At 46.5% G+C, this 26,245-nt stretch overlaps 1 protein-coding gene and 1 long non-coding RNA gene across 3 annotated transcripts in view; one reads left to right on the plus strand and one right to left on the minus strand.

Moving 5' to 3' along the window:
* Nucleotides 1–12,331: 12,331 nt before the first annotated feature.
* Nucleotides 12,332–26,245, plus strand: part of BCAR3 (BCAR3 adaptor protein, NSP family member) — a 110,320-nt gene continuing 96,406 nt past the window's right edge. The window contains exons 1-3 of one of the 2 annotated variants that reach the window (XM_032361503.1): nucleotides 12,332–12,623; nucleotides 15,364–15,424; nucleotides 20,157–20,487. In XM_032361503.1, coding sequence (XP_032217394.1) covers nucleotides 20,171–20,487 — 317 coding nt within the window. In that variant the 5' untranslated portion in view covers nucleotides 12,332–12,623; nucleotides 15,364–15,424; nucleotides 20,157–20,170. The remainder of the gene's footprint in view (nucleotides 12,624–15,363; nucleotides 15,425–20,156; nucleotides 20,488–26,245) is intronic. The other variant, XM_032361502.1, reaches the window with a different exon arrangement.
* LOC116600962 lies at nucleotides 13,865–25,224 on the minus strand. Its single transcript, XR_004289871.1, has 5 exons — nucleotides 25,059–25,224; nucleotides 19,792–19,954; nucleotides 16,496–16,616; nucleotides 15,929–15,996; nucleotides 13,865–14,619 (listed from the first exon to the last, which is right to left on the minus strand). It is a non-coding gene; the product is annotated as an uncharacterized LOC116600962 (long non-coding RNA).

Here is a 26,245-nt window from a genome sequence, read left to right on the forward strand (position 1 = left end):
GTTTAGAATCTCTGTCGGATCTATATTCTAGTCCTCTGATACTTTCCAGACATGTGACCTTGGGCAACTTGACTTCTCTGATCCTCAGTTTCTTCTTCTGTAAAACGGGCATAATATCTACCTCCAGGTGCTACTGTGAGGCTCAGACAGGCAAAGCCCAGAGCGCTGGTGGTGGGTGCTCGAGCAACAGGCAGGGCCAGTCACCACGTGACTGAGTATATTGGCTGCACTTGTCAGTAAGCCCAGAGCAAGGGGCTCGGGAGGCAGAGTGCAGGAGGTGGGAAGGGTTCTTAGAGCTGTGGTTGACAGTTTGTCCCCAACAGTTACCAGAATCACTGTAGTCCCTATTCGCACAGGCATCTTACCTGTCCTTTATTTAGCTTTGTAACCAGAGGGGGTAAGCGTATAGTATTATTTCTGTGTAAAGTGCCTCAAGGTCAGGGACTACCTCACCTACTGTCCCCAGCGCCTTTTACTTTGGGGAGCACTCTCTAGAGGTTCATTAATAGTATACTCTAAATCAGGAAACAGAAACCACGAGTCTGATCATCTGGAGTGCCATGTCTAAGAAAGGCTAATGTGACTCACTTCAGAATATGCAAGGATTATTCACTGATTTCCTTCCATGTGGCACATTTGTCACCACCTGGTCACGCTGTAAGGAAGAGCTCTTCTTATGCCTTCCAAGTTCATGAGCCCCAGATGGAGACAGACAAGGTCACATGGGGAGCACACAGGGGTTTGAACTTCCTGGAAAGACTGACAACTAAGAAGTCTGCCTCTCAGTCTCATTTCAGACGGGTTCTTCAGGCAGGAGGAGATTAGGGCAGCAGCTTAGCCCCCCCAAACCTACAATAGGAAAAAGGGATTTTCCTCAGACTGCCTAGGGATGACGAGGATGATGACTGGCACATTCCGCTGTGGGAAGGTTGCTGAGCAGGGGCTGGGCCCGATGCACAGTCACCTGGGAGACTAGTAAAATGTGGATTTTTAATCGGCTGGTCTGGGGTAGAGTAGAAATGTGACACTGAGCAGAGTTGCAGCATTTCTGACAAGCCCCCACCCCACCCCCCTCCTGCCGCAACAATGGTGAGACCACTTTTCCCAGACCCCCGGCCAGGTAGGAAGAGCCCTGAGGACGGAGCAGGGGCTGGGGGTGGATGCCCGGGACTTCACAGTTCGCACCTGTGACCTTTCTATGTGGTTTCCTGCCATGGGGGAAATTCAAGTGTATGGGGAGGCCCAGACTGTGATCCCCGACCCACTGGAAACTCCCGCCACCCCCGCCCTGTGCCTGAAAGTCTGTTCAAAAGTCCAGTTCACAAATACCTCTCAAATGCCCACCAAATGCCAGCCACTGAGCTAACCCAGCTAGCTGGCTTGCTTCTTTTCACGCCATTTTCAAGCAGCTCAACCCAAACTCTCCTGCTCTCTGAGAGACAGGGGTTCACACTGGGAGGGGGTGCGGGTGGTGGTGTCAGGAAGTCCAGCCGAGGGGCCTCCACATCTTAGGTGTGTGAACTGGGCTGGTTACTCAGCCTCTGTGTTCTCATCTCTAAGATGGGCTTAACCTTCACCTGTCTGGGTTGCTGAAGGGACTGATCCAGATGATGGGTGTAAAGCTCTTCCTCGAGTGCTGGTGAGCGCAGCTATGAATTAGAATTCAGGCTGCGTTTCCTCCCACAGACCCTTCAGCTCTTCCCCTCACTGCATCCACCTATAGGGGCTCTTGACCACGTCCTTGTGTTTTGGTAATCTTAGTACCATCAAGAAGGCCATTCAAAGGAGTTCCAGATGGTCACCCCCAAGAGGAGAGCCCCATACCGACTGTGTGTGTGTGTGTGTGTGTGTGTGTATCGGGACCAAGTTGATGACCTCCTCCAGCAGTCCCACTTGCTATCCCAGCCCTTGCACTTGGGTTTTGAACTGTGTGGTGTGTGGCAAGCACTTCCTTACTGACAATGCAGGATGGCAGACCCTGCATACAGGAAATAATGTCTTTTTTTAAAAAAAAAAATCACTGGCAAACACAAAATTGTCTCTGTCAGAACATCACCTTCATGCGCTTGCATTCCAAAGAGGTTTTTAAATTTAAATTTTAACTGTTCACCATGGCATTTTTCAAGCATACACAAAAGTAAAGAAAATAGTGTGGCAAACCCCAGCTTTATGAATTATCCAAATTTTGGCCAGGAGAAGGTGTCCTGAATGAAAGAGAAAGTTGGGGGATCCTGCCCTGGGATTGAAGACCCTTGGCATTCCCCTGGGAGTGAGCTATACAACATTCATGTCTTGTCGGGGGAAAAAGGCTTAGAACTCTGCCTCTCTTCCCTCTGGAGAATGGTAATAACCTCCACCTGGCAGGGACTGACTGAGCCTGAAAAGTGGGTGGTATGGTTGGGCGTCACAAACAGAACGTCCTTCCTTGGCTCTGCCTGACCTCTGTACTCTCAAGGGGAAGGAAAATGAGGAAGGATCAGATAAAGCCCAGGGGTTGCTAGGCTGGGAGCAATGAGCAAGGCTCCTCTCGGAACCCTCCACTGCCTCCCTCCCGGCAGCCGCCTGACTGCTGAGGTCACCTGTGACCTCCAGGATGGCATGCTTGTCCTGTTTTGCAGAGTGATGACTACTGTAAGGATAAGCACCATAAAAAGCGGAGAGAAAGGGTTAGTGAATCTGCCCCTGGGCTGTATGGACCCCATAGGGAGGGGGTCTGGCACGCTTGTCAGTGAACCAACTTTATTTAGCTCAGAGGTATGGAGGAGGCCATTGTCCCCACTCGGCTCCGGCAGCCTGCGAACGGATGGATTGTCTCCCCCAGAAGCATGATCACTGATCTCTCTCCCATACTGTCATTGTTGCTGTAGGGCTTTCCTTCTGAGAAGCTGCAGTCCCAACTTCTCAGTCATGATGCCCCCACCACACCTAGTCAGGCGGCGGGGGTCAGGGAAAGAGGAGGGAATGTAGAACAAGAAAAATCTACATTTTGGTCCTGGCTCTGTTGTTTAATGGGTTCAATCCTGTTGTTCTGTTATTTAATTTGCCTGTGGTCAAACCCCTGAGCAGCACTACCCTCTTTCAGAAAATGGGGATAACGGCATTTTACCCCAGAATGATTTAAAATCCCATGTAAGTATTATTACTTAACTGCACCGGCTTCAGGCAACATTGCACAAAAGCTGAAGGGTTAATTTAGCACTTTCCACGTTCTGCATCTGAGCCAATTCCCCCTTATTCCCAAGTCCCCCTTCTCTGCTTACCCTGGAAGCACCAGATGCCTCTAGACAGCTAATCGAGAAAACAGCCAATTAAATTAATATTCACTAAAGTGCTGGTAATTTAATCTCAATAGAGGAAATAATGCATATTTAACAAGGGCTTACTAAGTGCTGGGCACTGAATGTATTTTGTGAGGTTCTCACAGCAGTCTCATGAAGTATGTCACTGTCATCCCCATTTTACAGATGGGGAAACTGACACGGAAGTAAGACATTTGCTAAGAATCATGTAGCTAATCAGCAAAAACCGGGATTCTCAAATGCGGACATATCTGATTCTAAAGCCAGTGCTATTTGTTTATTTGCTATTTGTTTATCATTTTTTTCTTCAGGTACTATAATCTAGTGATTTACAGTACAAGCCTGAGCCAGATGCCGTGGGTGCAAAGCTCAGTGCCTTTTCATATCACTGTGTGACCTGGACAGGGACCATGTCCTATCCATAAAAAGAGTTAAAAATAGTGCCACTTTGGGGCGCCTGGGTGCCTCAGTGGGTTAAAGCCTCTGACTTCGGCTCAGGTCATGATCTCAGGTCCTGGGATGGAGCCCCGCATGGGGCTCTCTGCTCAGCAGGGAGCCTGCTTCTCCCTCTCTCTCTGCCTGCTTGTGATCTCTGTCAAATAAATAAATAAAATCTTAAAAAAAAAAAAAAGAATAGTGCCACCTCATAAGATTATTGTTGGAATTAAACGAGTTAATAATATATGTAAAGCTTTAAGAATGGTATAGGGCACATAGTAAGCACTATGTAAATTATCACTAATTATGAAAGCAGTCAGTGCTCAAGGAAAAAATTCATACAGTTTCAAATAATATTGAGGAAAAAGCAAAGTCCCTTCCTGCTCACCTGTCAATTTCACCTTTCAGTTTGATGAGAGAAAATTCTGGATGGCACAGTCAGTTAAGCGTCTGGCTCTTAGTTTCAGCTCAGGTTGTGATCTCAGGACCCTGAGACCGAGCCCTGCATTTGTCTGGTTTCATGCTCAGGGCAGAGTCTGCTTCAGACTTTGTCTCCCTTGTCCTCTGCCCCCCTCCAAATAAATAAATAAACATAAAAAAAAAAGAAGAAAATTCTTTCACACATTTTGTACATGTAGACACATAAACCCACACAAATATGTAAGCTCGTGATTTTTACATTAATGGAGCAATTTGCTTTTTTCACTTAGTGGTATTTCAGACGCCTTTCGGTATCAGTTCCTATAGAATGACCTCATTCTTATCAGTTGCACAGTGGGTGCATAGACTAGCTGTGCTGTAATTTAGTCATCCTTCTGCAGGTAAACACTTTTTTATTTAAACCACGATCAGTGCTGCCATGAATATCTTACTGTGTACAGGTGAGTGTTTCTGCAGGACTAATTCCTAGAAGTAAAGCTTCCGGGCAAAGGACACTTTCGGAGCCAAAGTTCTATTAGGTCACCCATTAAGGATTAACATTGTTTTACAGAACAGAGGACTATACAGAGCGGTTGGTGCCTCATAGAAAGGAATCTGCAGCTAATCTTGGAGTTTTAAGTGATAACATTGTTAGGACGATTTTTTTTTTTTTTTAAGGACACGGAGTGAGTCTTGCTGACTTCCCACAAACCATTCTATTCAGCTGAAACCTACTCACGTGGGAAGCCAGCTTTGTTATCAAAGATTGAATTAGTACATCCAAGCAAGTCAGGTTTTTCTTTCAGTTTGACTATTCCTGTTTAGGGGAGCTGGCAGGCTTTGTGTTCTCTTCATTTCCTCCAACTTTCCAGGTTCCTTCTGCTGCATTAGACCATGCTGGCAGGGCTCCCCTCCACCCTAGGCTGGGGCAGCCTACAGCATCTAGTCTGAGCCCTTTCCCACCATGATTCAAGATGGCAGCCAAGTGGCCATTGTACTAGGTTTTACATACATGTTTTCTCTTTCTTCATTTCTGTAGCAAAGCATTTCTTTCCCAAAACTCCCCCTTCTTTATTTTGCCAGCATCAACAGTCCGTCTCTAGGACTTTGCACTCTCCCTTCTCTCTGTACACAGAATGGGGACCTCTGCCGAGCCAGCGCTCCTCTAGCTCTGTGTCTGCACAATGCTATCTGATGACGTACTCAGCTTCCTGTCTCCTCAGCCTAGTGATGCTTTCCATAATGTAGGGCCTTATGAGTTGGTTTTCTAAGTGACATTTTTTAAAAAAATGTTTTATTTCAGAGAGAGGGACAGTGAGTGGGCAAGAGAGTGGAGCCCAGACGGGCAGGGGGAGAGGGAAAAGCAGACTTTCCACTGATCAGGGAGCCCGACTCGGGGCTTGATACCAGGACTCCAGGATCATAACCTGAGCCAAGGGGAGATGCTTAACCAACTGAGCCACACAGGCACCCCAAAGTGACATTTTAAAAAATATTTTATTTACTTATTTGAGAGAGGGAGAGAGCATGAGCAGAGGGGAGGGACAGAGAGGGAGAGGGAGAAGCAGGCTTCCCACTGAGCAGGAAGCCAGATGTGGGGCTCAATCCCAGAACCCTAAGATCATGACCTGAGCTGAAGGCAGACACTTACCTGATTGAGCCACCCAGGTGCCACTCTAAGTGACATTTTAAATAATAAAAATGATACATGTTTACTAGAAAAGAAAAACCTGAAAAGGAGAGCTTTGTAAATGCAGAAATTCAAATCACCTGGAATTCCATCATTATCTAGACATATTTCAGTGTATTTTTTTTTCAATTATTAAATACATTGAGAAGCTTATTCATGCAAAACTGGTCATTAAATTAAGAAAGTAGCTGGGGAGCAAGTGTCCAGAGCTTGGTGATGAGGCAAGTCCTGAAACTGGTAGTTCAGATGTAGACCATCAGGTTGAGGTATACCTTATATAGAAAATAAGCCTCCGTTGTAAAGAACCGCATCTCTTTACCGCTCACTCATTCATTCGCTAAGTGTCTGAGGGTCTTTCCAGCCATGGGCCTCCTCCAGGGACTTCTTTAGCCTGTCTCACTGAGTTGGCAGCCATCACACAGACCTTTCGGAGGCTGAGCTGATGTCCCTGCTCAGTACACAGGGGACATCCTTGAGGGCAAGTCCATGGCTAGCTCTTCACACGGCAGGTGCCTCAGCCGTATGGTTTCTGAAAAGACTGCCATGCTGGCTGCTCTGATGCACGTCAGAGATGCCGGCTCTTCATGTCAGCAGTTTATTATATAGAACGTGAAGGGAATTCTGTCTCTCTGTCTGCAGTTGTTCGAGTTCAGGCTTTCTGTTTGGTCTTGATAGCTGAAACATCCATTGTTTCTTACTTCTTGTCATTTAGGGCTGGGCCAAGCTGGAATTTTAGTAGTTCTTTTTTCCTTAAACTACATTTTTCCGGATGCCTGTCCCAGCTGTCTCTTCCCTAGTGATGTCCCAGAGTAGGTGGAGGTCAACAGACTACTCTGTAGCAGGAAGGGGTCAACTCTAGGTTGCAAAGCCTCTTGCACTGTCTAGAAGACGTCACCTCCCAGTCACTGGTTATGTTGTCCATTCGTGTGTCTTTGGTCCAGGGTTTTATTGTTTAAACATTAATGTGGAAAGTGGCAATACACTTGGAGAAATTTGAATCCTGGGACAACCGAGTGGCTCAGTCAGTTAAGTGTCTGCCTTCAGCTCAGTTCATGATCCCAAGGTCCTGGGATCAAGCCCCATGTCGGGCTCCCTGCTTGGTGGGGAGCCTGCTTCTCCCTTTCCCTCTGTCTGCTGTTCCCCCTGCTTGTGTTCTCTCCCTCTCTCTCTGACAAATAAAGGAATAAAACTTTAAAAAAAAGTTTTTTTTGAATCTTAAAATTGTTCATAGCACAACCTGCACCCATGGCATTACATTTATTTAGCTTATAAGGGAGCTTTACCATTAGTACAAAGATAGAGGACAAAGGGTCTAGAAGCCTGGAGTTCATTCATTCATTCATTCATTCAATAAATATATATTGACTGCCAATAATGCTCCAGGCCCCAAACTCAGGAAAAAACAAAAGTAAAATCAGACATGGATCTTAGATTCTTTAGAGCAATGGATGTTAAGCAGAAATAACAAAAATAAATGTGTGACTATGAACTGTGACAAATGCCAAGAAGGAGAGGGGGCTAAAAGGCACATATTAATGGAGGACCTGTTCTGGACTTGGACATTCTAATTGGGGTTGGTTATTTAATTTCAGGGTTCCTCAGTCTTCCCATCAGTAAAATGGGGCTACTGCTACCCTCTGTGACTCATAGACATTGAGGGAGGAGTGATCACGTACATGAAAGGTGTTGAAAAATGCTCAGTGTGCCTAGACTGGATCACGTTACTCTCTAGCAAAGGAAGGGGCTCTGGCCTCTTCCACAGTTGTCATCAAGCCAGGCATTACTCAGCCTCTTGGACTGCAGACCTTTGACCATTTTCCTTCACCTGCCAGCCCACTGGGGTCAGACAGACCTTGGGTTAGCCTTGGTTCTGCTCCTTACCTCTACAGTGAATTTGGGTAAGTTACTTAGCTCCTAAAATCCACTTTTCTTCTTTGTGACATGAGGCACTAATAGCACCAGCTCGTGGGTTAGGGCTTAGCATTGTACTTAGCTTGTAGTTACTTCTAACCCAGTTATAGCTACTGTTATTGTCATCATTATCACTGGTAATTATTAACTCTTGCCAGTTATTTCTTGGAATAACTTTGGTCATTTTGGTCCTTCCGTTCTCCCTACCACTAGCCTGGTCAAGGCCCTTGTCATGTGACAATTGCCATAGCCTTCTAATCAGTATCCCATGGTGATTTCTTTGGTTCACTCTGCATGGTTTCTAGAATGAGCTTCCTAAAGTAACAGTGCTTTGCATATATCAGCTCTTTTCTTTAACATTATCATTGAAAAAAAATTTTGCAGCTCATACCACAAAGAGCTAAGCTTCCTACCATGCAGTGAGGTCCTAGTACATTAATCATGAAAAGACCTACAAATGGATAGAAAAGTGGGAGTACTGATGCCAAAAGGGAAAACTAAATGACTACTGAACATGAAAAGATGAGCAGCCTCGCTTATTATAAGAGAAATGGAAATTAAAACTGCAGTGAAATTCACATCTTATCAGGTTGACAAACATTCAAAAGTTTAATAAGACCTTCTGCCCATCATAAGGGGAAAATCTTACATTGCTGGGAGGTATAAATTGGTACAGTCCTAATGGAAGGCAATTTGAAACACTTAATAGAAATTGCAAAAGTGTATACCCTTCGACTGGGGAATTTTACCTCTGGAAATTTACCTTACGGATATGCTTGGACATACCAATGGCATACATACAAGGTTATTCATTGCAGTATTGTTTGTAATAGGAAAGGATTTGGAAACAAATGTCCATGGGTAGGGCACTGATAGAATGAATTACAGCACATCTCTTCAAAGGAGTACAATGCACTACTATGAGAAAATCTCTGAGGCATGCTGCTAAGTGAAAAAAAAAAAAAAGCAAAGTGTAGAACTGTGGGTATAGTATGTTACTTCCTGTAGTAGGAGTCAGGGATAACATACACACACTTAGAGAAGCTCTGCTAGGAATACATGATATTAATAGTGGTTTTGCCTCTGGTGGGAGGGGGACTGGGCAGTTTGGAGAAAGAATTGAGAAAGGGACTTTTCATAGTATACCACTATATTCTCGATATTACCTAATCAGAAAATTATGGTTGACCATTGAACAATGCAGGGTTTAGGGGCACTGACCTCAGTGCTGTTGAAAATTTGTGTATGATTTTTGACTTTCCAAAAATTTAGCTACTAATAATCTGTAGTTGACCAGAAGCCTTACCTTACATAGACAGTTAACACATATTTTGCATGTCACATGTATTATATAGTGCACTGTTATGATAAAGCAAACCAAAGGAAAAAAAATGTTATTGAGAAAATCCCAAAGAAGAGAAAATACACTTACAGTACTCTCTGTCCTGTATTTATCCAAAAAAATCCTCTTATAAGTAGACCTGTGCAGTTCAAACCCATGTTGCTCAGGGGTCAACTATATGTTAAAAAATGCTATTATCCATCCATTAATGTATTGAGCACCTACTATGAGCCAGGCACTGGGGGTACAAGTGTGAAAGTAGTTATGTGGTGAAAAGACCACTGAACTTAAATTGTGACTCTGATTTAAATTATGACTCTGCCTCTCACTAGCATGGATCTTGGCACATAGTAGACATGCAACAAATATCGGTTGAATGAATTTATGGTTGACATTACTTAACCTTTCTGAGTCTATTTCCTCCCATATAAATGGGGCTAAAGATGGTTCCTGTCCCCCAGGGGTATTATGAAGACATAGAATGTGTCATGAAGTAGAGTATAGTTAATGATATCCACTATATACCAGGCACTTTCACATTTATTATTTCCTTGACTTCTCACATGCATTCACTCACTCACTCATGAGGAAATGGAGGGACTGAGAGGAACAGTGACTTGCCCAAGGCCTCTCGACATGTGAGTTGTCTAGTCTTTCTTTATTGCTATCTCCCTATCATGTGTCACGAAGTAGAACCTTTATATATAGTAGGTGCTTAGGCAGTTCTGAAAATCAAGAAAATCCAACATGTTTTATCACTGTTTTTAATGACACTTCAGAGCAGGAGAAAGTCAGTAAGTGTATTTCTGATAATTTAGTTTAGATATATACCGGCTGGTCTGACATTCACTGCACTAAACACTTCAGGAAAATTCACCCAAAAAAACCTTTTTAAAATAAATATATAATAATATATATTATATATTACATATAATATAATAACACAAAACACCTGTGAGGAAAATGTAGAAACTCATTCTTAAGGATGCTGTACTTACAATCTTACAGACTTGCCAATAATTCTTTCTCAAAAGGATGAAAATGACATAACACATATGCAACGTAGGGGTGCCTGGGTGGCTCAGTCCATTAAGCTTCCGATTCTTGATTTTAGCTCAGGTCATGATCTCAGGGTGGTGAGACTGGGCCCCAGGCTTGTGCTGTGTCTGGAGACTGCTTGAGATTTTCTCTCCTCCCTTTGCCCCTCCCACTCCCCCAAAGACCCAGTGTGGCACAATTTTCAAAACATTTTTACTGGAATAGAATATGCAAGAAGAGCAGTGCACAAACCAATTTTTATAAAATGAAGGACAGTTATAAAATGGACACATCTATAAAACCAGCACCTGACTCAAGAAATAGAGTATTATTACCTGCATCTGGAGCCTCCTCTGGGCTCCCTTTCCATCACTACCCAACCCAACCCTTTAGATAATCCACTCAAGATAACCACTATCCCTCAAGATAACCCAATCCTCAAGATAACCACTATCTTTACCTTTAAGATCATAGAACTGTTTGACCGTTTTTGGAATTCATGTATATGGAAGTATATAGTATGTATGCATTTGTGTTCAGCTTCTTTCACTCAACATCTTATTTGTGAGAATATGATCTTGTTGAATATAGAGGTAGTTGTTATTACTGTATATTATTGCCCAGAGCTTATCTCTCTCTTTCTGGTGGACACTTGGGTGGTTTCTTTTCTTTTCTTTTTTTTATAAGATATTATTTATTTGACAGACAGAGATCACAGGTAGGCAGAGAGAGGAAGGGAAGCAGACTCCCCGCTGAGCAGAGAGCCTGACACAGGGCTTCATCCCAGGACCCTGGGATCAGGACCCAGCCGGAAGACAGAGGCTTCAACCACTGAGCCATCCAGGCGCCCCCTGGGGGTTTCTTTGCTATAAACATTTCTGAACAGGTCTTTTGGTGAATGTGTACATAAATCTCTGTTGAGTAGACAACAAACCTAGGGATGAAATTGCTGCATCACAGGCTACATGCTAATTTCACCAAACAGGTCTGTAAAGTGTTGTTCAAAGTTCTCTAATTTTATCCATTCTGGTAGGTGTAAAGTGAGAGATTGCATCTTCAGTTTTCATTCTGGGATGATTAGTAATTGAGAAACTTTCCATATGTTTGTTGTTTTGTTTTAAGAAATGCCTGTTTATCCCCTTTTGAGAAATGCTGTTCAAATATTCTATTTTCAGTCAGATATTCTGCCATTTTCTTGCTGGTCTGTAAGCATTCTTCCTAGATTCTGTATACAACTCCTTTATTGGATACATGTGTTGCAGTGATCTTTTCTCCCTTTGTGGCTTGACTTTTCACTAATGGTGTCTTCTGAGGAACAGGAGTTCTTAATTTTAATGCTGTCCAATGATCAGTTTTTTCCTTTATAATTGGTACTGTGTGTTTAAGGAATCTTTGCCTTGCGGGTCTTTCTTTTCTTTTTTCTTTGGATAGGTTTATTATCTTTCACATTTAGATTTAAAATCCATCTGGAATTGATTTTTTTTTTACATGGTGTGAGGTAGGGGGAGTCAAGATTCTTCCTTTTTCTGCATGTAGGTATTCAGTCAATCCAGCATCATTTACTGAAAAGACATGCCATCTTTTCTCAGTGCATCGCAGTAGCATCCTTGACATAAATCGTGACCATTTAATGCAGATCAGCTTCTGGACTCCCTATTCTATTGGTCAGTTTGTCTACCCTTGATGCCAGTTACTATGTCTGTAGCTTTATAAAGGGTCTTGATTGCTATCTGATAGTGTAAGACCTCCAGTTGGCTCCACTTTTTCACCCCACTAAGCCTACCTAGTACTGAAACGCCAATTCCACTTCCCACTTTGCTTTCAATTTGTCCAGGTGGGTATGATTGATTTGCCTGTTCCAGGATTTGGTTATTTGTGGTTACCTGGATCGTTGCCTCATCAAAGCCCTTTAAACTGCAAGCCAGCCAGGTGTCTGCAGACAGCAAAGCCGACCAGCCGGGTAATTAACGCGGGGAAGGGGGAGGACTGGAATAGGGAGTATCGTCCCTCCAGAGGGGTACAGCGAGGAAGCGGCCAATCCTCACTTCAAGACTTTTGGGAGGGCGGGGGGGAATACAAGGGGAACCAAACTCTCGAACCCGGCAGAGGAGGGCAAGGCGAGGTCACGGCATGTAAATGTCTCGGGGTTCCGCGAGGGCGCGCGAATCGGCTAGCCGGGGTGGGGCCGCGGCGCCGCAAATCACCAGTTGAGGGCTGGAGCGCGCGCCGCGGGCTCAGAGGCGCGCCTGCAGCTGCCGGGGCCGGGGCGGGAGCCGGAGTCGGAGCCGGAGCCGCCGCCGCCGCCGCCGCCGCAGCCGCGGGAGCCACCGGGCGCACGGGAGATCCGCGCGCGGGCTTTTCTGCGGGCACGCCCCGCCGACCATGAGTGGCCCGCGCCCTGGGAGCAGCCGCGGCTGGGGGGCCGCCGAGGGGCGCCTCTGAGCCCCTAGCCGGAGAGCCCCAGCACCGAGCGCCGCGCGGGGAGGTGAGTGTCGGCCGCGCGCCCCGCGGGGTTGCTGGTCGTCCCAGGGCGCCTTGGTCTCCCCCTCGTCTGGGAGGACGGGCTGGGAAGTTTGTTGGAGAAAGTTAGGATAGGGGGAAAGTTGAGCCGGCGATCCCCCTGCCCCCAGCAGAGTTGGCGTTTGGGGGCGGGAGTGGCTGAAGTGCGGACCCGGCTTGTGCCCTCGGGGCCCTCGAAATTGGCCGGTATTCCCCAGACGTGGCCCGCGGCGGGAGCCGCTCAGCGCAGTGCCGTGAGCATCTCTGCTCTTTGCTCGCGAGCGGCATCTTCCCGGCCACTGGTCTCCCCCGACCCCCACCCTGTCCCCCGCCGGTCGGGGCGGCTCGGCCGGCCGCCCTTGCTTGGCTCGTCCGGTCCCCTCTCCGAGGGGGTCGGGGGGCGCGGGGGCCTGGGGGCTCCGCTGGAAGCCCTGGGCTTGGAGGAAGCGAGTTTCTCCCCTAATCTCCGAGAGTTTGCAAAGAAAGCGAAGGAGCCTGCCCAGTAACTGTTGACAACATCCCCCTCCCTCTGTCTTTGTTGAGAAAGAATGAATAGTTGCTTGTGTCGCTCCCTCTGCGTCGGAGAGGGGAGGGAAGGGGAAGTGTAGGGAGGGACGGTGGACGCGACTGGAAGAGGTTCGGATCTCAGCCCCTCTTTCCCTAGCGGCAGCGGCTGCCACCACTTTAAAAGTTGGATCAGGTGTAGACACTTGTCTGGGAGCGGTCGAGTGGGCTCCGAAGCAGCTGGCAAGGCGAAGTGTTCCGTGGGCAACACGGTGGGTTGTGGCTGGGGTGGAAAACTGGTTTTGGCATTAACTCGCTTGAGGAAGAGTACACCGAAGGGACAAGAGCGTTTACCTAGCCTCGCGTGTGCTTTCGCCCAGAGCCATTGGCTGGGATAAAAAATGGAGCCAGGCGTTCAGAGATTTTTTTTAAACCTTGAAACTTATCTCCCAAGGCTGCACAGATCTGTCCAAGGAAAATACATTGGCGGAGGGAAGGTCAGTTTGGGAGCGGATGATCTTCCTGCACGTTGCCAAGGACAGAGGCGGGAGGAAGGGGAGGCCTCGGTGCTGAGAGGGGGGTTCAACAGAGCATCCGTCCAGGGGCTGCCCAGTTAATAGTGGCGAAGCCACAAGTCAAGCTGTTGTGTGGGGGTATGCAGGGGAGTGTATGGAATATAATGTGAAAGGCGTGCCATGCGGGGGCTCTCTTACCTCCAGCTTTCTCTAAACCTGCCGAGAAGCCTGGCCTTTCCAGATGACTAACCAAGATCTCAATCTCCTGTTCATATAGAAAGGACTTTATCATGTAAATTCTGTGTTGTGTTGCTTGAAATACAATCCATGGAAGAATTATTCATATCTCAGTCATTTGGCTAGACTTCATAAATTTACTTCGAAAATAGGGATATTCTTCATTTCTAAACTGAAGAAAAACTTCATTCTAAGTGCCTAAGCCAATTTTTTATTCTTCTCTTCCTGTTTGACTCTGCAGAGAGGTTACAAAACTCCATATCCAAATGAGAAATTCTCTGTTGGGGTCATAATTGGGCAGCTGACCCAGTTACATTTCCAGAGTTTCAAATTGGACAAAGCTTTTAACTCCCACATCAGATGACCCTCTATAAGTTTAACTTGAAAAATAGCTCATTTTAGAAATAAACTGGAAAAATCCAAACAAGCGGGCTGCCTGTCTCTGCCTTGACTAGCATGTGCTCTTCAGTTTCTTCGGGACATCTCTGCAAAGCCAGCGAGTTGGACCGCTGGTCAGGAGCACTTCAGAGACAGCCGGTGAGCAGGACCAGGAGGGCAGCACAGAGGGTGGGAGTTGCTCAGGCTCACTCTTGTCCCTGTTGAGATTTCAGCTCTTTGGACATTCACAAAGGTCTCATATGTTCATATCAAGATGCAGAATCTTTGACCTTTGTATATATTTCAAGGTCTGGCATTAGACTGAATTAGGACACCGTGTCTGTTTACCTGCATAGTGGAGAGAGGTGACGTCAGGTGGCCAAAGTCTCACCTGGGCTTTTCTTTAATTAAAGACTGCTTGTAGGCTCTCTCCATGGGCCTGTGTGTGTCTGTGTCCTACTTGGTTTGGTGTTTATGTCTATGGCTCTGAGTTAAAACATTTACCTCCCCATCCTTCCTGGCTGTGGTGTTTCCCAGAAGCAGTGACTTCTTTTGTGAACACTCTTTGTAATAGGGATACCATGCTGAGCAAGACAGACCTGGTCCCTGACCTGCTGGGAGGAGACCGGCTATTGAGTTCTTGCCACATGTCCAGGGCTTTGTGTACACTGTTGCATTTACTTTTCAGAGCAGTCCCACAGAAGAGCTATTTTTAACCCATTTTTACAAATGGGAAGCTGTCAGAGAGGTTGAGTAACTTGTTCCAGGCCACACAGTAAGTAAATGGCAGAATAGGGATTTGGCCCTGTGAATGTCTGTCTTCAAAGCCTAGGTTCTGAGTCATACTGTGTTTGATTAAAAAAAAAAAAAAAGAAATCACAAAGTACATAAGAAGCATGTAATGGCTAGAAACATTGAGACAGAAGCATCACCAAGTAGAGAAAATCTGGGAGCCAGGAAGTGGAGAATTGGGGTTAGTCTTCACCATACTTTTCCAAGCACTGTGCCCACCTTAGAGTCTCTGATTTGCCCCGTACCCGTCCTGGAACTCCCTTCCCAGCTTCTCTTGACTGGTTCTGTGTCTTTTTTCAGGAACCTCTTCAGAGAAGTCCTCCCATACCACCCTCATCTAACTAGCTCTCCATCCCAACTGGTATGTTCTATCATTTCTTCCTGGTTTGTGTTCTTTAGGACGATGAGGCTGGGATATTACCTGGTTTGTTTTCTTGTCTGTTTTGACTGGACACCCCCTCCATCCTAACTTACACTCCATGAGAGCCAGGACCCTGTCTAGTTTTTTTAAGTCTTCATCCCCACTACATTGTAAGCCCTCAGACAATATATACTCAGTGAATGAACATTTACTTCCTTTATTTGGGCCTGATTCTCTGAGATCCTACTTATATGTAACACTCTGAGATTCTGCCTGGTGGAGTCAAATGTAGTAAGTGGCTTTGCTCTCAAAATGAAAGGTACTTGGGGCGTCTGTTAAGTGTCTGCCTTAGACTCAGGTCATGATCCTGGGGTCCTGGGATGGAGCCCTGGAGCCCCAGGTTTGGCTCCCTGCTCCTCGGGGAGTCTGCTTCTCCCTCTCCCTCCCCCTCCTTGTGTTCTCTCTCTCAAATAAATAAAAGTTAAAAAATTGAAAGATACTTACCTTGAACCTAGATCCTAACTACATACCATGTACTTCCTTCCCTTGGATTTGCCCTAGGTTTCTAGAGTCTGGAAAGAAATAAAAGCGAATAAGGGTCAAGTAGGAAATACAGGGAGTACCCTGTAGTAAGGTTGTAAATGAGTTCCTTCCACCTATAGTTCCCCCTTCTGCCCTCCGTCCCACTTTTAGTTATAATTTTTGGAAGTTGTGTCTCTGGTCTGGGCCCACCTCCCCCACTCTTAGGCTGAGTCAAGCATGACATAGGGCCCAGGGTTGAGCCAGTGTTTCCAAGTGACTACACACAGGGCAAGCCTATTTTTTAATGAGGGAAGAGTCCCAATTTAGAGGTAGTGGGTTGTAGAGGGGAGCCTGGCTTCCATATTTCAAGTTTGTCTGCAGCTAAGAATTCTCTGGAGGTTTCAGCTTGGATAATCTTCTCCCTCCGGTTATTAAACTCTGCTTTACATCATTCAGCTCAGCATCCCATCCTCAGGAAAGCCTTCTCTGGCCACTGGCTGAGTCTAGACCCTGGTCCCCACTCTGTGCTCCCATAGCTCTGAGACTCACCAGCTTTTGTGGCCGGGACTTGCTGTCTGCTTCCACCACAGAGTAGTAACCTCGTGAGTACTGTTGTTGACACTGTCCCCAACACCAGTCACAGTGCCCACCATGGAGGAGGCCCTGCATCCTGTGTGTGGTGATGAGAAGAATGAATTGATGCTTCTTTTGAGGGACCCCTCCTCATTGCCATTCTGTTCTGTTCCTTGGGTAGCCCAGTCCGAGTGCGAGTCACTCTTTACCAAAGAGATTTGCTTATCTAGTGGGCCTCAACCCCGACTCCACTTTGGACAATACTGGTGGCTTTCAAAAGATTGATGCCAGGGTCACACTCACCGAGGTTCTGATGTCATCGGTCTGGGTCACAGCTTGAGTGCCAGGATTTTATTTTGATATTTTTTAAAGATTTCATTTACTAAGCGGGGTTGGGGAACAAAGGAAGAAAGACAAGCAGACCCCACACTGAGCGCAGAGCCAGACGTGGGGCTCGATCCCACAACCCTGAGACTGCGACCTGAGCAGAAATCAAGAGTCAGATGCTGAACCGACTGAGCCACCCAGCGCCCTGGGTGTCAGGATTTTAAAAGCTTCCCAAAGATTCTTATGTACAGCCAGCTGGAGGACTGCCACTGCCCCCTGCTCCCCACCCCAGCTTCAGGTTTTCAAAACTCAGTCCTTGCTTTAGGCCCTATAGGCTCGAAGCAGCCATGGTGAGAGAGAGCAGGAATATAATTCATGGATATTGTATGGTTCCTGACAGTTTAAGAGGTACTTTCACATCTGTTATCACAGTTGATAATAACAAGCTAAGGGATCTGCTCTCTGGTTTAAATATTCCTTTTATGTTGATGATTTTTAAAAATCCACATCCTGTTCTGGCTCCTAAGCGAACATACCAGTATCTCATCTCCTAAGACTGAATTGCGCCATTGGTTCCTCACGCCCCCAGCTCAGCGGCCAGCCTCTTAGCCTCCCTCCTGCAGGAGGCCTCTTCTTACCCACTCTGCACATTACAGCATCGTACTGTCCTCCCGTGGCTGTGGCTTCGAGCTCCTCATTCTTCCCTCTGTCCCTCCTTTGCTTGGCCACTGCCCGAGGTCAGGGTTCTAAATCCTTCCTCACTGGCTTGTGGGTAGCAGCTTGACGGGCCTGCCTGTCTCCCTTCTTTCCTTTCCAGAAGTCCCGGAGTTACCCACTTGGACACAAACCGGCTTCTTTCTCTCCCTTCTAGATCTTCTCTGGCACCTAACCTTGGAGGCACCTCCTTGCGTCTCGCATCCTCTCGGAAGGCTTTTCCATACAATTCCTGACCTTTCAGAATCTTTCCACAATGTCTCATCTCTAGCATCGCCCTGTTTGAGATGCTCCTCAAGTCAGTTTGTTGAGATTAATTGTTCTTCCCTCCAGCATATGAAGGGTCCCTGGTGATTCTGAGTTCCTGGTCAGGGATTGGGGCTGATACATCACTGATTCTCTAAGTATCTTATATGGAAGACATATTTCAGTGTATTTTGAATTGAAAGTAGGAAGGGCACGTGTTAACCCTCAATGCAGAGAGTAAACTGAAGTATAGGAAGCTTGCTGAAGGGCATTCTTGAGCACTTTAGCCCTGTTTTGAAATCGAGATCTTGGATAAGCAGAGAAGAAACCTGTGGCCAGAAACGTTGGAGCCAGGGCAACCTTTACCCATCATAAGAACTGGAGAGAGTTGTTCAACTATCTCTCTGCATAGAAAGAGGTTCTGTGCTGCTCTGGGACTCCCCAGCAGGCTCTTTGGAATGATCTAGGCCTCCCTAGGGTGCTGACAGCTTGGACAGGCAAGCATTCACAACTGTGAGGGGCGGTGTGTGTGTGTGTGTGTGTGTGTGTGTGTGTGTGTGTGTGTGTGTGTGTGTGTGTAGGGTAAAGGAATCCTGGTAGGCTTACGTCACTGGTGGTTAGGCAGGGAGGGCCAGGGAGCTTGGATTTCTTTTTAAATAATGATGACTAACATTGAGTAAGTTCTGACCTTGTGCCAGGTGCTGGCCAGAACCCGGAGCGGCCCACATGGGGACTCACAGTCCTATTGTTTCGCACCCCCGTGAGCCAGGCCTTCTGTGTGGTCACAGTTTGGCATGGAGCAGACAGGCCCCAGAATGACCAGGTCTGGGGAAGAAGAAGACAGCATTAGGATCATACACCTTGTAGGAAGGCTTTCCTTCTGTCCAGCCCCTGGCACTTGTGTGTTTCTGTCTGTCGCAGGTGAAGCAAGGGATTGTGGATGTTTTGTTGTCTGTCGTTCCCCTCGTGCTACCTTTATCCCAGTTCTGCGTGCTACACCGTGAGCTTCTGCAGCGGTGCGCTTGCTTGTCTTCAGGCCACATCCCAAGGCCCCAGGTCCTCTGTGGAATGGACTCTGCAGGGGTATTATTCAGTAATGATTTTCACTCCAAGCTGTCCTTTTGCAGTGGAGAGGGGTGGCCTGTGAGGAATGGGGGCTGCAGGGCTTTAGGACAGACTACAGAGCAAAGGAAATGTTTTGCTCCCCGGTGTCAGGGAGGCCAGTGCATCAGGCAGACTGAGTTAGGCTGCTGTGTTGTCCAGACCAGTCTGGTTCCCTGGCGGGTGGGATGGATTCTGGATCCTTAATGTCTCCAGGGACTAGTTCTAATTTTTATTCAGGCATGGGTTTCTTTTCCTATAATATTGGCCTTAAAAATGACTTGTCTAATTTGGCTGAGGCCAAAACCATAGTTTGTTTGTGGGAGGGGGAGGTGGGCGTATGCTGCCTCTTGCTCAGGGTGAACATTTCTGCTAGTGATCGTAGCTGGGCATAATTGTTGGGTCTACTTTTGTATACAACCTAGTACACGTTTTCTTTTTCTTTCCATACTCTTCCCTCTTTCCCCCCTTTTGTCTTATTTCTCTTCCTTCCCATTCTTCCCTGACTACAACATGCTTGCTGCTTAACCCTGCTAGTGGCAGGCGTGTTTCCGACCCCTCTGGGGGACAATGTACCCTCACCCCAGGAGCTTTCCTCTGCAGCTGAGCCCATTCATGTAGGGAGGAGTGACCCACCTCCTCACCCCTGACCCTGGCCCGTCTTCGTTAATTAGAGTACATTGATTTATTTGTAAGCACCAAGTCTTTGCTAGAAAAAATTCTGCCTGGTTACCCTGGGTAGCACAACTGAGGGGCCAGTCGGCACTGATGTCCTAGCAGCTGAGGAATTCCAGTAATCTCCACCTGTTCTTATCATGTACAGGGTGGTGGAAAGATGGAGGCTAATTATCTAACATTTATAATGTGTTCTCTAATGCACTTACCTCGAAACCTTGAGTACTTCCTCAAGAGTCCTTTTTGTTAGTCATGCTTTTCCATCAGCTTCGGTCATCTGAAATAATAAAATGGCTCATGTGCCCCTAGAGTCTCTGAAACACGTTTGCCCTTTTCCATCAGTGGATCTGCTGCCAACCCAGGAGAATTCCTCTGTAGGATCAGAAAAGGGACATGGTTAAGCTTCCCATTTGTATTACATTTCACTGGTGATGCCATGCACTGTTTGTCCTGTTAATGCTCCACGAACCTCTTCTTCTGTTCTACGGTTCGTCTCCATTTCTATTTGTGAGTAGGAAGTCTGTTCTTGTGATGGCCTGAGATTCATGTCTTTGCTCTTTTCTCTTCCCTTTAGAGGAGCCGAGAATTATGGCTGCAGGAAAATTTGTGAGCCTTCCCAGAAACATGCCAGTGAATCACCAGTTCCCTTTGGCCTCGTCCATGGACCTTCTGAGCAGCAAGTCCCCTCCAGCTGAGCATCCCGGAGATGCCTATCAGGACGTGTCTATACATGGCACCCTCCCACGGAAGAAAAAGGGCCCTCCTCCCATCAGGTCCTGTGATAACTTCAGTCACCTAGGGACCCTGCCCCATTCCAAATCCCCACGGCAGAACTCTCCTCTGACCCCGGCCATCATCCAGGAGCACCCCCTGCAAGACTGGAAAGGCGAAACCTTCACCTTTAGGTAACTTCTTCATTTATTTACTTTTTTTTTTTTTTTCCCAGAGAGAGAACCTGGGGGGAGCGGATGGGGTGGGTGCAGAGGGAGAGAGAGAGAATCCCAAGCAGCCTTCACACCCAGCGTGGGGTCCAGTGCGGGGGTTGATCTTAAACAACCCTGACATCATGACCTGAGCTGAAATCAAGAGTCAGCCACTTAATGGACTGAGCAACCCAGGCGCCCCTTCAGGTAACTTCTTTAATGCCACAAGTGAAAATGACTTGGGCTTTTTTGAAAAAGCCTTTCTGTTAGGGAATATGTCAGCTGTACAGAGCAGAGCGAAGAATTTACCTCCCAAGGGCCCACCACCCTCCAGCTACTCTGGGCTTGGGCCTGGGCCAGCCCCACGTTGTCTGTACTCCCGCCCACTTGCCTTCCTCTGCGATTATTTTGAAGTCAATTTCAGCCCCTGTTTTATCTGTAAATATTTTGGTATGTGTCTTTCAAAGATAAGTACTCTCATTTTTTAAAAAAAACATAGCATAAAAAACTATAACACCTAAAAACTTTAACTGTTTCTTAGTATCTAGTATTTGAGAGTATTTTTACAGCTGACTTCCTATATATTGCTAAGTCCCTCAAAAGGAAGCACGGGTATATTTTTTTATTATCACGATATCATATTCTGAGCTGTGTCCATCTGATTCTATAGAGATGCCAAGATGGCTGTAAATTAGGACCCACATCTCCAACATGCTGAAGTAAAATTTGGTCTGGCTCCATCATCGGGTTGGCTTCTGAATACTTTACAACAAGGATTGATTTCTCCTACCCACTAGGGATCTGGGTAAAAAAGCCTTACGGTTATAAAAGCTTCTTGTCCGGGGTTTGTATTGGGCCTGGCTGTGATTAGTTTCTGCTTGTTAGAGCTGGTTTAGAAACTGCCTTCCTTTTCCTGCCGGGGAAGATCAGCAACCTGTGATGTTATCGGGCAGAGAAGGGGCTGGTTCTTTCTGTTTTATCTCCTGGTGTCTCTTTTTGTCCGACCCTGCAGCAAAGAAAGCCACTTTGATCCTAGCTCGCTTCTTTGTTCAATATCTCTATATTGAGCATCTTTGTCAAAGTACATTGGTTTTTTTTAAGCACTAGAGCTTCACCAGGAAAGTTCTGCCCAGTCCCTCTTAGTAGCTGAACTGAAGGGCTGGTCCGACCTTAAAGATGTTCTGGCAACCAAATTTTTCCAACAGTCTGCTCTTGCCCTTTAGTGGGGTGAGGAAGGATGTGAACTGACAGGATAGCGCTGGGGCATCCGAAATGGTGTCTTCCTGGTGCCACTATTCTAGCGAAGGGCCCAGGTAATACACACATTAATTGCAGATTAAGTGCTATGAAGGAAATCGCAATAGACTGAAGATCTAGTGGGCCTTTTTCTTTTTTTATAATGCAGACAGGTCTCTGAGGAGATGCTATTTGAGCTAAGACCTGTGTAATGAGAGAAGGCAGCCATGGGAAGAACCAGAGGAAGGCTGTTTCAGGCACAGGGAGAGCAGTGCGAAAGTTGGAGGTGGGAACAAGTCTGGCATGTTTGAAAAAACTCCAAATGATGCTGGTGTGGCCTGTGGCTGCTGTGTAGCAAGCTGGGAGGTGGACAGTACAGATTCCTGGGAGAGAGCTAGGCGGGTAGGAGGTCAGAATTTGTTTTAGGGCCCTAACTGCAGTTGTATAAGAAGAAAACAAGTAGAGGCCAATATACTCTGTAGAAAGTGCTGGAGAGTCCTGAAATGTTTCCGATGTCAGCTCATAAGATTCCCCAGGGTGTCCTGGGCATTAGAAAGCCCTGCACCTGCTCTGCAAAATCTAGCTGGGTGACCTCCCAGCTCAGAGAGCTCACAGCCAGCCCGCTGGCGGCCTAGGTTGGTGTGGAAGTGGCCCAATTTGGTATTGTTCATACCGAATCACTGGCATGGAACACGCAGAATGGGTGCTGTCATTGCTCCCTCTTGGGAAGGTTAAGAGGCAACCAAGAAGAAGAGCTTCTGGCCAGCCAAAAACAAGCACTCCTACTGGGCTGCGCAGGGTAGAGTCAGAGCCAAGTAGTCCCCGACTTCCTGTAGCCACTTTTTATTTATGGAGTTAACTCTGTTGTGAGCTGCATGTCCACTGTGTGCCCTAGGGAGGCCATTCACGAACTCACTCCTTGACATTCTAAGGCTCTGGCTGGGTGCCAGCTCTCACAAGGGGGTAGCTCCCAGGAGCCCCAAGGGGTGGTAATGGAGTCATCTTTTCTATCTTGAGGAAGTCCTTGATCAACACCCAAGGTCCAAGCCGTCAACCCTGCCAGGAGTTCAAAGCTTTTTGATTTGAAAATGACTTGGACAGAGGTCAGATCTCTGTAGAAGATCTTATCAGATGATGGGCCTGAGTCCTGGGTTTGAAGTCCAGCCTGTGGAAGACTTGACAAGCCCTGCTGGCTTACGTGTGTTTATCATTCAGAAGGACATTCGTCCAAATTCACAACGTCGTCGCTTAACTTAAAATACCTCATTGTGAAAGGCGAATACAGGAAGTAAAGAACTCATATCCTTTAGGGTTACTGCTGAGTGAGCAGGTCATGTCGAAGGATCATAAAATCCCATTTTGCTCCCTGGCCTTACTAATAGATTTTGTTATTTTTAAATGTTATTTATTTACTTATTTTTTTGAGTAATTTTATTTATTTTACTAATTTACTTATTCCTACCCCCCAACATGGGGCTCAAACTTAGGACCCTAAAGAGTTTCATGCTCTCCCAACTGAGCCAGACGCCCCTGTATTTGGTTCACGCAGTGCACTTTAAAAACTATCTTGAGGTGTTCCGGGTTTTGAGGAGTTCAAAGTACCTTGTATTATTATTTTTATCCTTTTAAATATTCCTGATATGGGGGCACCTGGGTGGCTCAGTGGGTTAAGCCGCTGCCTTCGGCTCAGGTCATGATCTCAGGGTCCTGGGATCGAGTCCCGCATCGGGCTCTCTGCTCAGCAGGAGCCTGCTTCCCTTCCTCTCTCTCTCTCTGCCTGCCTCTCTGCCTACTGTGATCTCTCTGTCAAATAAATGAGTAAAATCTTAAAAAAAAAAAAAATCCTTCAGCTTTAAAAATAAATAAATAAATAAATAAATAAATAAATATTCCTGATATGATTATTAGCTGCTTCAGTTCCTTTTTTGGAACAAGCCACAGGATTAACAAATAAAGCTTGTGCTCGTGAAAAGGAAGGGACAAAAAGGTATGAATGAGAATCTGGGCCCCCAGAGGGGGAGGACTGCCTGAGGTGCCTCAGCAGAGCTGCCCTGAGGGTGAAATAGCGTTTCTAGACCTAACTCAGCTCTTACAGCTCAGCTGCTATGAAAACACTAACCACCCACTGCTCACTCACTCACCACTGGAAGCTGGGAACTGGTAAATTTTTTTTTTAAATTTTTTAAAGATTTTATTTATCTGAGAGGGAGAGAGTACGAGCCCAGGCAGGGGCCAGGGCAGAGAGAGAGGCAGACTGCCCCACTGAGCAGGGAGCTCCACACCGAGCTTGATCCCAGGACTCTGGGACCATGACCTGAGCTGAAGGCAGATGCTTAACCCACTGAGCCACCAGGCACCCCATGCTGGGAGCTTTTAAAGTTAAGAGTTTTAGATCTCTGGCCCCAAGGTGTGAGACTAGTTAGGTTTACTTTTAACAAGATTATTGATTTTGATTTTTTTTTTTTTTTTTTTTTTTGGTTGGGAGGACTTGTTTGAGGTTAACTTTTTTGGGCCTTACTTGTTACTTTTCATAATGAATTCAAAGGTTAGTTTCAGTGACAGTGACTTGCCTGACAGTCACTCGACAGTGACTTGGCCTGTACGTCAAGTCTGAAAATCTTCCATTTTGTCCTATTTGCTGTTGGCACAATGATAATGGGGTCATCTGGGAAAGCCCAGACCGCTTTTCTTGTACACCCCACCTACACTCAGAGGGAAACCCACCAGACAACACCTTTTTGCCTTGCAAAATACTCTGATAAATTTCAAGTTTGCTATTTTCCTGACAAATATATTTAGCTCATTAATCTTTAAAAAGTTACCCTTATTATAATTGCATATTAATTGAATATCTGCCCTGTGGAAGGCCCCAGGCAAAACAGGAAATTTCCTAAAAATTACCTAAAATTTTGTACTATTAAGCAGTCTTATAAACATGTGTCCTAGCCACAAAAATTACTCTCTCTCACATTTTATATTTTTAAAATATCCTTAATGATATGATCATAAATTATCCTGTGTGCCCATCCTCACCCCACATGAGAGACCTGGCAGATTTCATCATGAGTAGCAGCAGTTTTTGTTCTCATTCACAGTTGAGAAGGTGGTTCAGGAATGTTGAGGCACCTGAGCTCAGACCCTAGTGGGTGACTGAGCAAGGATTAGAACCCAGAGTGCTGTGGGTCCTTCCCCAGACACTGGGCCCCATAGCTTTCCGAAAAGCTTGGCCTCGGCTGGGGGCATCTTCTGAGCTATCCTCTTGCCTCGAAAGCTTGCAGTCCCCAGAGTCTAAAACCCAGGGCACCTTGAATACCCACCTTGGGGAAATGGAGTCTTGGCCACCAGGAGCCAGGCAGAAGGCAAGCCTGGAAGGGAGAGTTGGTCTCTCCTCATTTGGAGACTGTATCTCTTGGCTTTGTTGTTGTCTTGGCTGCCCTTGGATGTACTTGTGGTTTTGAAAGGTGGCCAAAGTGAGAAGCCAGGGTGCTCTTAAACCTGCTGCTTGATGTCACAGAAGGAGCCTTTGTTGTGCAGGCAGAGTAAGGCTTCCCCAAGAGGTGGGCAGACAGGATTTCCTCTCGACAGGAGCGTTTGTTTGACTGCTGTCCCTTTGAGTCACTTATCTTCAAGGGTGAATTTTTATTTGAATCTGGGACCTTCCTTGGGCTGAGAGGGGACTGGTTCCTGTTGTCGAGATGTCTGTGTTGTCGGGATAGCCAAAGGATCGGCTCTGGGAGAGCGGTGCAGGTCCTCTTCCTGTCTTCGGGTACGTGGAGGCATGCATTCCTGGGAACAGCTGCCTGGTGCCTAATCCCTTCGGCCCTGTGTGCTGTGGGAGCATGTGGTGGGACAATGTGATGTTTCATTAGTTTGCATGAGCAGAGCTGACTGACTAGTCACAAGTGTTTTAACTGACGGGACCCAGAAAGTCTGCAGAATGATCCCAAATTAAAATCCGGAATACTTTTCCAGGCGGTAAGTTACCTATCATGCTGCAGTGTCTGCTCTTTTGAGTGGAAGCAAAGTGGAAGGCTTTGGATCTGTGCAGATTCTTCTCAAAACACTGATTGATTGATTGACTGATTGAGTTTTTAAAAGATTGTATTTATTTGCCAGAGAGAGCGAGAGAGAACACAAGCAGGGGGAGCGGCAGGCAGAGGGAGAGGGAGAAGCAGGCTCCCCACTGAGCAAAGGGGCCTGATGCGGGACTCTATTCTGGGACCCTGAGATCATGATGTGAGCTGAAGGCAGAGGCTTAACTGACTGAGCCACCCAGGTGTCCCTCAAAACACTGATTTACATATCTAACTCTGGGCTGTATCCGTGCCCTCACCCCCCAAATTATTTCATTGGTTCCTCTTGAGAACCACCAAGTTCTAGAACTTTCTACTTTCTCTTTAACAAAGCAGGATGTTTCCCCAGACATGCAAATATGTCTTTAGCTTGCAGTTAATCAGAGGGATCTATAGTGTAAAGGTCCACATGCAAATACCTGCATTTTAGT

Source organism: Mustela erminea, chromosome 10 (genome assembly GCF_009829155.1).
Source record: "Mustela erminea isolate mMusErm1 chromosome 10, mMusErm1.Pri, whole genome shotgun sequence".
NCBI classification, from domain to species: domain Eukaryota; kingdom Metazoa; phylum Chordata; class Mammalia; order Carnivora; family Mustelidae; genus Mustela; species Mustela erminea.